Source organism: Ciconia boyciana, chromosome 10, assembly GCF_034638445.1.
Source record: "Ciconia boyciana chromosome 10, ASM3463844v1, whole genome shotgun sequence".
NCBI lineage: Eukaryota > Metazoa > Chordata > Aves > Ciconiiformes > Ciconiidae > Ciconia > Ciconia boyciana.
This window is the reverse complement of record NC_132943.1, coordinates 38,742,076-38,755,755: the sequence shown is the minus strand read 5'-3', so window position 1 is coordinate 38,755,755 and position 13,680 is coordinate 38,742,076. Positions and strand designations below refer to the sequence as shown.

Below are 13,680 nucleotides of genomic sequence, written 5' to 3'. Positions count from 1 at the left end.
TCCTTTCATCTTCCTCTAGCAAATATTAAGATTTTTGCTTGGAATGCATTCGTAGTGTGAGCCCAGATTTCTTCTCTCTCAGCTTCATGCTGCATGTGGCTGGATTCCCCCTGTGGATTTTGACTGTACAGCATAAACATCAGTGACAGATTGGGAAGTGTCAATGCAGATAACATCAATCAACAAAATATAAGTCTGAAACACTTCTTATTATGCATGAGAGTAAAAAAGCAAAATAATGGAAATGCATACCATGGTTTAAGCTGTCAACATTTTCCCACCAGAAAAAACCAAAAAAGCGTAATTAAAAAAAAAAAAAAGAACAAAATGATGAGTAGAGATTCCTACAACACCACACTATAAGCACGATGCCAAGTTACAACCACAGCACTTGGAGGTCCAAGCAATGACAAGCATACATGATCATGGCCTCCATAAAACAAAACAAACAAATACCAAGAATGAAAGAAGAAAAGAAAAACAATACAAAACACTAAAAAAGCAATACTATTTGTGAAGACTGATATTCTTGCAGGAAAAAATAAAACAATAGAGAAGCTGCTATAGCCATGAGATTTACAAAAAAAAATATGTCTATGTTTGCCAGCCACATTGCATAACTGAACAGAACGCAGTCACCTGTCTGCTTCCGTTTAACACAGGAGAGATGAGTTGGTCTAGTATATTTGATAGCAGGTTTTAAAATGATTTTCCTGGAGGGAGAGTGGGCCTGAACTTCAGTTTTTTTAGCAAGTTCAGCTTTCTTATACACTGCTATGGACAAGAAAACACAAAAACACAGAATCAGGAAAAAACCAGCAAACAGTTTCATATGACAATACATCAAGTGGCAGGCCCACTGCTCCACAACTCCAACCCGATGTGTCACTTCTACTGGGGTGAACAAATCCTAGGTCAGAAGAGGGGGAGCACTGGTGCATTAACCTCAGATGTGTTACCCAGCGATCAGTGGGGATGCCTACAATGAAACAGGACTGGTGGAGCAGTGAGCCTTGCACATGGCTTTTCATATAGTTGTACAACGTCTCATTAAAAAGCACTACCATTAATACTGTTAAGGTGCACATCATCTACAACAGAGTCACCAGATAGTACGTACTGTACAATAGTAAAAAAAAAAAAAAAGTATATATTGTAATAGGGAGTGTTAAATGAACCTTTTTTCCTTCTCACTTCATCTCTGGAGAGTGTGCTAGGTTCCTTTTTAGCTATTTTCCTTTCAGGAGTAGAAATCCTGCCTCTCCCAGTTTTAAAAGGTTTCTCTTTTTTATGCTTATCGAGAGATGATCTTCGCAATTCTCTCTCTGCCTTCTCCTCTTTAGGAACAGTCTCTAACTGTTCAGTCATGATGCTCCTATCATCATCTGTAGGATCAGAGCAAATTATAACAACAAACAAAAGATTAGTAACAAATGTTAACAATACTGCGGTGGAGCAGGAAAAAAATAGTTGAAGACAGAGCAGATGGATTAATAAAAAAAGGCAGACTTTTATCATTTTTCTGAAACATGCTGAGATTACTATTACAACTATAATAATTTTGCTTTTTGATCATTATGATTTGGAAGCAAAAATATTTAACAGACAAAACAGAAAGGATAATGCACACCTTGAGTATCTGCCCAGAGACTGTCTGTGTCCATGATGGAGTCATCGATTGTTGTTTCATCTTTGTAATCATCACACGTCTCTGTCTTGTAGTCGGTGAGCAGGATTTCTTCTCTCTGGGGTGAAGCAGGGGCTTCTGGGGAGCCTTCCTTGGGCTCAACTTGCATGTCAGCCACTTCCTCCACCTCCAGCTCCTCTTCAGCCTGGGAGTCCCCTGTTTCAATGTCTTCCTGCTGAGTAGCAGCAAAGCGCACACTGTGAGAAGCAGATTCACCCTCATCAACTGTTGTCTGCACCACTGTGATAAAGTCATCCTCTACCGTCACCACTGATTCAATAATGCCTTTCAGTTCAGGCAGTGCTTCTGGGCTACCCTTGGCTAGCATTTCTTCAGCAGTAGGTTTCCCAAAGTCTATTTCTGGGGGCATTTCTGATACAAGATGCTGTTTATCCTCTTCTTTTTCTTCTTGCCCTACTTCTACCTCTTCTTCCTCATGTTCTTCCCCTTTTGTGGCCCCAGCTGTCACTTCACATGGCAGCAGCTCTTGGATTTCCATAGGTTTCACAGCTGTATCGGGAATCTTTTCAGTTCCTTCTGCAGGCTGTGGTATGCTCTCCATCTGAATCTCAGCAGGCTCTTCCTGGAGAGGCTCAGCTTTTGGAAGGAGGTGCTCCACAGAAGGCTCCTTTGCTGGTAACTGTGCAGGCGTCTCTTCCTCAGACACAGGAGGTTTTGCCAGTTCTGCTTTGATATCCTCTAGTTTCAAGGATTCTCCATTCAAACCTTCTTGGGCTTGATCATGCTCTCCACTAGATTCATAAGATTCCTCTTTATCAACTGCCTCTTGATGTACCAGATCGGGCTTAGTTACTTTCTCCTTAATTTCTGTTTCAGACAGTTTGGTGCTGTCCTTCACATAACTAGGCTCGGTCTTGGAAAGTACATCTACATCCTTTGCTTCTCTGGACAAGATGGTCTGATCTTTCTGTTGACTGTCTTTGGGTTCAGGCTCTGCTTTTTTAACAGAGGCCTTGTCCTTCCCTGAAGGGAAAGAAACAACCTCACTGATCTTAGTATCTAACTGACTCTGATATTCTTGGTCAGCTCTCCTTGCAGCCACTTCCAAGTCATGCTTTATAGCATTGTAATCTGGTTTTATTGGAGCTTCTATCTCAGCTATTTCAGGAACAACACTAAGAGTCTTCTCCTCCTTCTCCATTGACAAAGAAACAGCATCCTTTTCTATTGCTATCTCTGAAGCTGATATTCTGTCATACATGGTATCATCGGTTACATGAACTTTATCAGCCACGCTTTCTTCTTTCATTTCTAAGATTGCCTCAGGTCTTGTCTTCTCCGGCTCTGCACCTGTAATGGGATAGACCTCTTTAGAGTCAACTTGATCTTCACTTTTTTCTAGCACAGTATCCAGCTTCTCTTTTTTCTCCTGCTCAAAGTCCCTTGCCAGAACAGACTCGCCAGTGGCATGCTGACCTAAGTCTTTTTCACTGAGGAATTCTTCTTTTGATTTTTCAGCTGCTGCCAGCTTCACTTCTATTAAAGACAGGTCGGGAGCCAGGCCACGTCTCAGTTTTTCATCTGTGCCTTCGTAAAAGGGACAGGTTTCGCTTGTTAAATTCTCACTGTCCTGAACTGGAGAAGGAAGTGGGACTGTGTACTTATTGAAAACACAGTAGCCCAAGTCTTCTAGCTGACTTTCAGCTTTTAGAGTTACGTGGTTTTCATCTGTCACAGGTGGCAGGGCTGTGCTGGTGTCTTCCACAACAGTGTCAGAAGGAACTGTCTTCTTTTGTGCCATCTCAGCATCTGCACTCACAGAGGCTAATCTAGATCTTGTCCCTGCTAAGTCTAACATTTCAGGCAGGTCAGGAGCCAGGACAGCCCCATTTTTGTAATATTCTTTGGCCAGGAAAGGTGATTCGACCAAGGTCTCAGGCTGAGCTTTTTCTTCTGCCATTGCTTTTTCTTCTTCAATGTGCTCATCTTCCTCTCTACTATCAATGGGGAAGCAGGGAGCCTTCTCCAATGCTGGTGTGGTTGCCGGCAAGTAGTCATCACCTTCATCCATACTTCCACTAGTGTTAGTTAGAATATCTGAAGCGAGGGGAGAAAGATCATGTGCACGACCAAAGCTAAATCCCAGAGCTATTGAATCCAGGCAGGACATGGGCAAGTTAATAGACATACTTCTCTGTTCAATTGCAGATCTCCCCCCAAGTCCCAAGCTCCTGCTCAGAGTTAGGTCATCTTTATTTTTACTGTGGAGTTCTCTCTTATCCCCATAGACTTTGGGGTCAATGGTGAACATTCTTTCTGTTGGGGAACTTGGTTCTTCAGATCTGTCTGGTGTAAAGCTCTGAGCCAGGGTACTGTACCCTATTTCATGAGCAGGGCCACTCTGCTGCTGGTCCAATTCTGTCTGTAATTCTTCCTCCTCTTCCTCTTTGTCTTCAGGTATTAGACGATCTGTCTGATAAGGCTCATACACACTCTCTTTAGTGTCACTTAGTTCATAGTAATCACTGCCTTGTTTCAGAGCGTCTGCTTTGAAGGCTTCCTCTTTCAGAGCAGAGGTTTCAAAATACTTTGACATTCCTGATCGATCCTCCTCTTCTTTCATTTGATGAGGAGCTGAAACACTTGTCTTATCCTCCCTGGTATCTTTTTTAACATCTTTCTCTTGAGAAGGTTCTAGAGTAGTAGTCTTGTCAGTGGTTAAACTTGGTGCCTCAGGGGCTTTCTCTGTTATTCTGGATAACTGAGTGGTGTCAGGGTGCTCTACTGTTTTCTCAAGGGTCAGTTCATGGCTTAACTTGTCTGGGGGTACCTGTGTGCTTGGCTGGACCTCCATTTTCATGTCTACTGTTGCTGGGAGCCCACTTTGCTCCACTTCTTTTTCTGCTTTGAGAATATCAGGTGACTTTTTAGCTTCATCATCCTTTTGAAAGTCTGCTTTGTCTAGGAAAAGTGTCTTAACTTCAGGTTTTGTGGTAAATTTACCATCATCTAATATTCGAGCCTCCCCTTTATCATAGAAGTCATACCTTTCTTCCTCATCACTCTCATCCTTGGTCATGTCCTTTTCCTCCCCCCACGCAGGGATCTTCTCGGTGCTTGGTGTTTTCAGGCCATCTACAGTTACTGCTGAGACTTCTTGAAGAGCTAGTGTCCTGTCTCTGTGGATCTGTTCTTCTTTAGGGAGATCTTTGGCAAACAGTTGGTCAGTGGGTTCCTGTTTTGTTTTGGAACTGTCTTTGAGTGGAAGCTCCTGGGGGACAGCGGGAGATGGGCCTGAAGGAAGTTCACCTTTGGCTGCTTCCGCCTTGCGTTCTGATAGCAACAGAGAACTTTCACCATGGCTGATGGCAAGATCTTGGACATCTTTAAGGTCATCTTTAAATTTCATAGAGATAACTTGGGTGGATGATGAGGGCACATCTGCTGTCCTTTCTTCTGTTTTGCTCTCTGTAGGCAGTTCAGAGGACAAGTCCTTTTGTTCTTGAGAAGCAGGAGGCTTGGCAGCAGGTTCTGCAAAACTGGCTTCCCCTTTCTTTTGTAAATCAGTTTCCAAGATCTGTTCTGATAGAAGTGAAGGCATTTTTTCTTTGTCTTTGCTCTGTGAATCCTTTTTATCTATAGCCTCTGTTTTTGCTGGCTGTGGAACTAAGGCATCATGTTTAGGTTGCTCACCAGTCTTACTGTCTTTCCCAGATTCATGTTGCTTTGTGTCTAATGGTTCTGCTGTGAAAGGGCGTGCGCCCTCCTGGACACGGAATTCCATCTTCGTGGCTGCAAGTAAATCTGAAGTAGTTTGTTTGGGTTTTATAACAAAATTATTTAAAGCAGTTACAGGCAGGCAGTCATGTGGCTTACAACATCTTGGTATGAATGATGGAAAGGAGAGGGAGAAAGATGCAAACATGCAGCAAGGCCATCCACCTAGAAATCTGCTTTAAAGTGTTAAACCCTAGTTTCCTTTCAATATATGAGGTCTATACTGAAAATGTGAGTTGTACACATATAAACATGTGACCACTGAAATGAGATGATTTCATGTGAATTCTTTATCTTCATGGTCTGTATACAACAGTAAAACCACAAGTAATCCTCACTTCATTGGTATGCTTTGCTGGACTCTGTAACTTGGGTTAGTTTTGAGTGAATAAAGTCTGCAAGATTAAGTCCACTCAGGAGTATCTTTGCGTGTTGCTGACATTTAAAACGTACATAGTTATACATTTCTATATCTATTTTACATTTTTCTTCTACATGCAGCCTAAAATACAGAAATAATGCGTATAAAAGGCTTTGCAAGTGTCAGAAGAGGCTGTGTTTTTAATTGTACCAACTTTCAACATTTACTCCTTGGCAAATGACAAAAATCTCACTGCTGCCATGAAACTGGTATGTGTAAACCAGCAACAGAGCTATTAATAGTCCCAGATCTTGAAGGTCTGGTCTTCAAAATGGCCAGTCATCTTCAGCTGTAACTGAAGTCGAAGAATACTTGGCATATTTCAACGACTGTAGATCAGGCCCTAATTAAGTTAATTTGAAACTAAAAATGCTACTCTTACAGTCTGCCACTGTATTTTTAGGGAGTAATACCTAGTTAAGTTTTTTACATACATGCTCTGTTAATCATTAATAACTTGTCCTTTTTTAATATCCTATGGAAAATAATGATTCCTATCATACGAAAATCCTCCTATCATGGAAAATATGAAAAGAGATACTGCAGAATGTGGCAGAACTTTCTGCAGTAATCTGTAAAAAAAGTTTCATCAGTTTTTTCTAAAGCTTGTTACAACAAACATTGGGCCAACTCTGAATCTCCTCATCTCTGATTTAAAGTCCATGGAGCCATCTTTTTGCTTTGATGAATCAGAATTTTTTAGAACAATTAGTATCAAAGTACTGGTCATTCTTTAAATATTCGCATATGTTAACATTTAGTCAAAAAAGCAACTGCTATTCTAAACTCTACAGGTAGAAAAACAAGAGGTCTACAACTACAGTAATTTCTCTCCTTTATGTTTTTACATTTGGTGACTTACTTGCAAACTCTATGAAGTATAAAAACATGGCCACTGAGCTGATGTCATCCTTCTTTCACAGAAATTAAATAGCTAGATACTGACCTTCTTTATGTATCCTACTGTGCCTTTTACTGTAGTGCAAATGAACAATACCAGTGGCATCAAAACATATTCTGACTGCCAAAGGAATTTAATATTCTTTAGCTGGGCCAGCCAGAACACCAGCCTCCCAAATGCAGCATTTCTTAGCCAGGCAGTGAATGGGTACATCACTACTCCATACCATGTGTCTTTACACCTTGTTGCACTGGCTGAAGAGAAATACCATTAAAAGGAAAATCTTGAAGCCTAGTTCTTATGTACTGAAAGACAACTGATTGCAGTAAATATTTTGTTCAGTAAGCAGTTCAGAACTTTCCCCTATGCACCCAATCCTAAACTTCACTATGAAGGCAAACATCCCAGTGGCAGTGACGGGGGTTTTGCCTGACCAAGGCACTCCAGCAGGGTTAAACATTTGTAATAAGGTGAGACACACAAAAAATCAGAGTTCTGGCAATGATCGAGGAGAGGAGGGGTGGACTGCGATGAATGGCAAGGATATGACATAAGAAGCGATAGCTTTAGGGAAGCTAAACCAGAATGCACTGAAGCACACACACACACACAAAAAAACCAAACAAAAAACCTGCACACTGCAAATGAAAACATTTCTACAGTTTAAGCCTCTTTATGTCATAGTCAAAGTCAATAAATCTACTTTTTGAAAGAAAAGCAGATGAATTTCTGCACCAAAAAGAAAAAAATATACATAGATTAGCAATGTGACTGGCAAACACATCTGAGATGAGGGAAAAAGGCTTACGCACAGGAATCAGCTTAGCTGCAAAGCATATTTTATCATGGCAAAGTAAAAAATCAGGAATCAGCCGCAGTGGTGGGAAACCATGTTGTCATACAGCACCTATGCAATCATATTATCTGCTACACACTCTTCAAGCATAATAACAAGAGCAGTCGTACTAATAAATGGGAAGAACAGGAAATGAAGCAGCCTTGGAAAGCACTGGAGAAAGCTGGAGAAGGATTCACCGGCAGCAAACACATGCAAACCTAAGGAGGACACACCTTCCTCAGCCGAGGAAGGGGATGTGTCTTTCAGGGGCGTTTCCGCCACAACGGTTACACTCTCCCTGCTGGATGCCACGCTTGGCACTTTGTCTTCACGACACACTTTGGCCTCCAAACCCGAATCCGACTGACCCTCACAGAGGGCCTTTGCCTGGTCCGAAGGCTCAATGGGCCCGTGCTCTTTCCCCAGTTGCTTCCCAGGAAGAGCAGCAGGTTTCACTTCCACAGCCATCGGACTCTCTACTGGTTCTTCTTCTTGGGGATGGAAAAAGGAGGCGACATCAACACCAACAGTAAACACCAAGCACACAGCTCAACAGGACTGCTTTTGCATAACACTTTCAGCTCTGAACATTTTAGATTTAAGTGTGTCAAAGGACTGCTAGTATCCAGCCCATTTTAGTCATTGTGGAACTGAATTTTCCTTAGGGAAAAAAACAACCCAAACCAAAAAAACCTGTGTCCCCCAGAGAAGCATGTTTATGCTGCAAGATGAGAGCTGAAAGTGTTTTACAGGTATACCTCTCCCAAAGATGACTGTGGGTCAAATATTCATTGCAAATGCAGATGGTATTGAACGATGGATGGCCCTGACAACACCAATGCATCAATGAGCTCAAAGTACACTGATATTTTTCTGATAAATGTGCTATTTAATCCAGTACAAGACATTCAATTGAGGTGGAGGAAGGAGGCATTCATTTCTTTCCACTGACCTTGGTAATACTGACTGCTAAATGCCAACAAGTCAATCTAGCACATGGATCCTGGATTTGGCAAAATATTGACCCACTTCCATAGTCTTAATAAGCCTTGTGCATAGCTGATAACTAATGGTTTCACAAGAATTCAGCCAAGATTCCTACACTGAGCGGGTTTGTAAACAGTTTCTCCCTTAGGCTGCCTGACATCTGAACTCTGTATGTGCAAATCACAGATTTAACACAAGGACTCTTCATTTTCTTTTCTGTTTCCCCAGTAGCCCCCAGGCTCCTCGTCACCAATTAAGTCAAAGAAACCAATGAGTGCAATATAACTATTTGTTCATCCGAATTTCTAAAATACTTCACTCAGCCTATAGGCTGTTAGGATTGGTACAGTAGTATCAAGAGCAGTCTTTACTCATGCCATGGCAGAAGAATGATTAGCAAACTTTCCATTCTGGACTGTACTCCTGCCATTGCTACTCAGAATATTACTGTGCTCTATTAGTATCCCTTCTGATAAGAACTCAGGATTAAGTGTGAAACCTTTGATTCAGCAACATACGTAAGCAGCTGACCAGCAGCCATGCTGCAGTCAACCTGATGACCCCCTTGGGTTTAAAGTGTGTCTCACGCTTAGGGACTTTGCTGAATCAGACTTAGAACAAAGTCATTTCGAATCTGGAAGTGGCTGTATCCAGCCTTTTGGTATTAAAGTAAAACCTCTTTACAAGGGCTTGATTTTTCTCCTGAGATTGCCCCGGTTAAAACCAGACAATCAGCCATCCACTTCAGTTATGGCCTTTAAAACGTGATTTAAGGAACACAAACACTATTTGAGGCTGAGAAAATATCACCATGTAAAGTACAACACATTATTAATAACATATAAAAATGTAATTATTGTTAGATACTATATCTTAAATGAACAGAAGCCAGAAGATTCAGAATCAGAACTGGACCGATGCCTGAGTGTTACAGGGAAATTTACACATGGGCAGATTGTAAAAGCAGCCTGGCAGAACAGCAGGTGTCCAGCTACAAGAGGCCCTGACTTGAATAACTTGCTTTACTTTTCTTTTTCTGATTTTATGCAGTTTTGTATGTCCATTCCTTTCAATTAAAAAATTTTAAGGAAAGCCTCTCATTTTACTCTGAGCAGTTTCAGGTATCCACCTCCATTTCCTCAGACACTTCACACAGTGCCACACGATTAAAACTAATTACTCACCAAAGCAGAAAGTTATCCCTGACTTAACGAAGGACTCCTACAGACTCCCTTTGTGCAGCAGACTCTTTTATGCCAAACAGACTGCTTGCTTACAGGCAGCAAGTGAGGAGGGCTGTTTCATAATGCCTATCTTTTCACTGATGATCCAGCTTATTTCCCATTGTTTTTCCTCATAGATGTTCTGAGATCTTACACTTTCACCAGAGGTAGATGCATATGACTGAAAAGGAAGCTGCCCATGAATTAACCAATCCAGGAGTGCTGTAAGTACAGCTATAAGCACCCAGCTATAGTAAGGCTACTCCTGGGATTTTCTGTCTCATCTAGCTTCAGGCAGACATGCTGACATTAACAACCTTTAATTATTAGCATTGATCTCTTTCTGGTGCTGTTGCACCAGAATAGCAGTATTAGGCTATATTATCCTGTTAATTCTGAACAACTCTGGTTTTCTTGAAATGACCCAGTGAGCAATTTCAGGTATACACCTCCATCTTCCTGAAACACAAACCTTTAGAGGATTCAGTACTGTTTTTAACTTCAGCTCCTGTGTCCCAGGACTGAGTAAGTCAAATGCTGTGAGATGAAATGTGATCTATTTTGCCTTGGAAAAGAAGTCAGCACTGAAATAGATTCTCCCTTGATTCCTCAAAAGCCATTTCACTTTATGTAACCCTCACTGACAAAGTAATACTGATGTGCTCAGGCCCTAGAAAAGAGCGGTAGAGAAACACAGTAACAGGAAACTTTTTTTTCCTCCTTGGTTGCAGTCACAATGTTATGGCTGACACAATGTTAACTGGGTGTATTCACAAAACAAGGGGAGATCAAACATGACCCAATACTGCCAGAAATCACCTGTGTATACTGGGGTAAAACTGACTTCCTTTGCCTACTGGAGAATTAAAGACCTTCCACTATCTTTAGTATAGACAGGTTTTTTTCCCCATTGTGTTAACAACTGACTTACCTCCAGTAACAACCTTTTGGCCTATTTTGCACACTGTTCTTGGCAGTGATTCTCTAGCACAAAGAACAAATTAGCTTATGCTTATTTTAACTAGCTGCTCTTTTTGCTTCTGCTACAAGCCAGGCCAGTAGAACAAGAGCCCTGATTTAAGCAGGGACCATGGTTTCACTGACCCCAAAGTTGCACTCATTGCTCACGCTGCAGCTTCACCTTGAGATGGAGAGACTCTGGAGGGGCGTCACTTCCATGTGGGGAGAAAACACAACTAGGTTTCCCTCCCCAGAAAGCAGCAATCCCGGGCACACGTATAATGGAATGGATGGCAGGTGGGTACAGGGGAAGAGGAACAAAATGGGACCATGCTCAGTTCACCTTCATCATGGCCCAACAAGACCTCTGTGCTCTTCACTGTGGCACTGGGATGTGTACTAGAGCCAGTCCACTCCGAGCTGAACAAAGGGTGTTCATAGTACTCCTCGTCCGAATTGTAGGGCTCATCATCAGGCACAGACACTGAAATGGAGGGGGCCAGGTGTTTACGCCACTCCCTGCTGGCAGCAGGCCCACAGCCTGGGCAGTGCTGTAGCGGTCCCACCTTATCCTCCGCCCCTTCATCTACAAATAGACACACACAGACAAAAACTGCAGGACAGACAGACAGACAAAGGAAAGACAAGACAGGATGGATGCATGCACTAGCAACACCAGCCACTATGTCATACTGCAGAGCGGATGACATCAGCCAGGCTACAGGTTAAGGCGGGATGGAGGAATGAGGCAGCTGTGCATTTTAACACATGGGCCATGTACGTGGTGTTTCCTACAGTGTTTATGGACATCGGAAACCAACTGTCGGAGTAAGTGCATTTCAAAACTATACACTCATTATTTAGAGGAATACTTATTGTACACAATCCACATCTCACAACTTGCCCTGATACTCTTGTGTCTTATACAGCTGACTGACTGTATTAAAAACCTCTGAGGTACCCCGACACAGTTGTATCCTTCGTAGTCATCAGGTGAAGTACTGGAAAGTGCAAGTTTTAAAAAGCCCTTTAATTAAAGAGCAAACCAGCTTACACTTTGGTCAATGGTGGTTTTATTTCTCTTTTGTATCTATTTCAAACTTCCCCACTTTCTTCCTTTCCCTCTAAATAAGTAACATTTAAACAAAGAAGAAAAAAAACCCCTTCCCCAAATTGCTAGCTACTTTTTTTCCTGATAAAGGCCACATAAAGCTGCACACAACAATCTCTGTTAGTCCTATATTTTAGGCTGTTGTGTCATGTTTCTGTGGGTGAACTAGCTCCCACCTCAGTGTTTGCCAATGCTTTGGAATGACAGCTTTATTCACCCGTCACTGTAGCATCGCAGATAATCACATAATCATCTCAGGACTACACCAGCTACTGACAGCTACAGGGAAGGGGAGCTTGGGTTTGGTTTTGCAAGACAAAGAAAAATAATACAGCCCCATAAAAATTATTGGCCTACCATCCAATCCATACAAACCTAAAGGGGAGACTTGAGAGCTCGTGTAGGCTGAGTTGCCCTCTCACCATAAATAGAGCTATGAAAAACTAAACATGTAGTACGACAGAAAATATGTTTAAGCCCATTCTCTGTGTATGACAACTGGCAGTTTGATGAACACTACATTCATGGGGTGCCTTCAGCAGCTGCAGCTATCCCATTGGATTTCCTATTAGCTTTAAGAACAAGTCCATGCCCAGTGTCCCTGGCCTTTCTCTAGGCAATTACAACTTAAAAGAGTTTCCCCAGAGCTTCTAAAACTTTCCTCTCAGATCCAAAACACTGAGTCAGAAAGCAAGGCTTTAACACAGGCAGTGTAACAAATATTAAGCAGGTCTCTGTGTGTGACCCAAAAACAAGAGAGCTCATGAATGCTGCTGTAACTACCATTTCCCAAGTCTTGGAAAGCAATTTTTATCCATCCATATCATCTGGTGACATATTGTGACCAAACCAATTCCATCTATAAGAGCTCTAAGCTTCTTCCTGGCAAATAACAGTAAGTTTTAAGTTTCTTTCCATAGCACACCATGACAAGACAACATCTGTGTCTTTAAAAAAGGCCCCCTCTGCTCTCTGCAGCAACATGGCAGCAAGCGTCCTGTAATGTAATGACATATATTTCTTCCGCCTGGAAAAAGAATGCTGTAGTAGGAACCCATTCAGGCTCAATCACCCAAAAAAGATGAAAAATTATTCATCGATGGCAGTATTAGTAGCTCAAATACATATCATTGTGCTGCAAAAGGAAGATTATCCATGTTTAAGACTCCGTCACAGCCCTGAGGCCAGCCAGGACTGAAGGTATGCTATACGCACCTATGCACATACACAAATACCACCCATGGAACTTAGTTCAAGAGAACCATTCTCACAATTTCTTCCAGGGCACAAAGAGTGCCTGAACCACTGAAAGTTTAGTTGCTTTGCTCTGGTAGTGGAATCCAAACCCCAGATTCAGGGGTTTATGCATGCTTCAAAGAGGCAGGTGTGGAAAGATAAGCCAGCAACCTGCCTCTGCCAAGCAGGAAGCTCTGCAGAGCACTGCAATAGGAAATGCCAAACACAGGGCTGAACCTGAGCTTCCCACCTTTCCCTAGTACTTAAGAGCCGGCAGCAAGGTTGCAGGGAAGCATCTTGCTCCGGTTGCAATGCAGAACCTGTGGATTTCCTCTCCATAGAAATTTCTACAAAATTCAGTGACAGATTTGAGGGGGCTCACGATTTGCAAAAGGCTAGTTACAGGGGGTGAGGGCACGTCTCAGGATGCGAGAGACCAGGAATCAACTCCCTCCTAAACCTGAGAAGATTCACAACTACAACTCCTGCTTCTTTGCAGGGTGCCCTCACACTAGTCTATGTATTACTGTGGACAACAGTGGAAAGGGTTGACGCCATCTCTTCTGCTGGAACTGGGA

At 42.2% G+C, this 13,680-nt stretch overlaps 1 protein-coding gene across 1 annotated transcript in view; it reads right to left on the bottom strand.

Annotated features, from left to right (window-relative positions):
• MAP2 (microtubule associated protein 2) overlaps positions 1-13,680 on the bottom strand; it is a 72,404-nt gene that overhangs the window by 29,094 nt on the left and 29,630 nt on the right. Inside the window, exons 4-8 of the mRNA XM_072874978.1 lie at positions 7,819-8,076; positions 2,999-5,452; positions 1,631-2,947; positions 1,179-1,385; positions 640-774 (exon numbers count right to left, since the gene is read on the bottom strand). Coding sequence (XP_072731079.1) covers positions 640-774; positions 1,179-1,385; positions 1,631-2,947; positions 2,999-5,452; positions 7,819-8,076 — 4,371 coding nt within the window. The remainder of the gene's footprint in view (positions 1-639; positions 775-1,178; positions 1,386-1,630; positions 2,948-2,998; positions 5,453-7,818; positions 8,077-13,680) is intronic.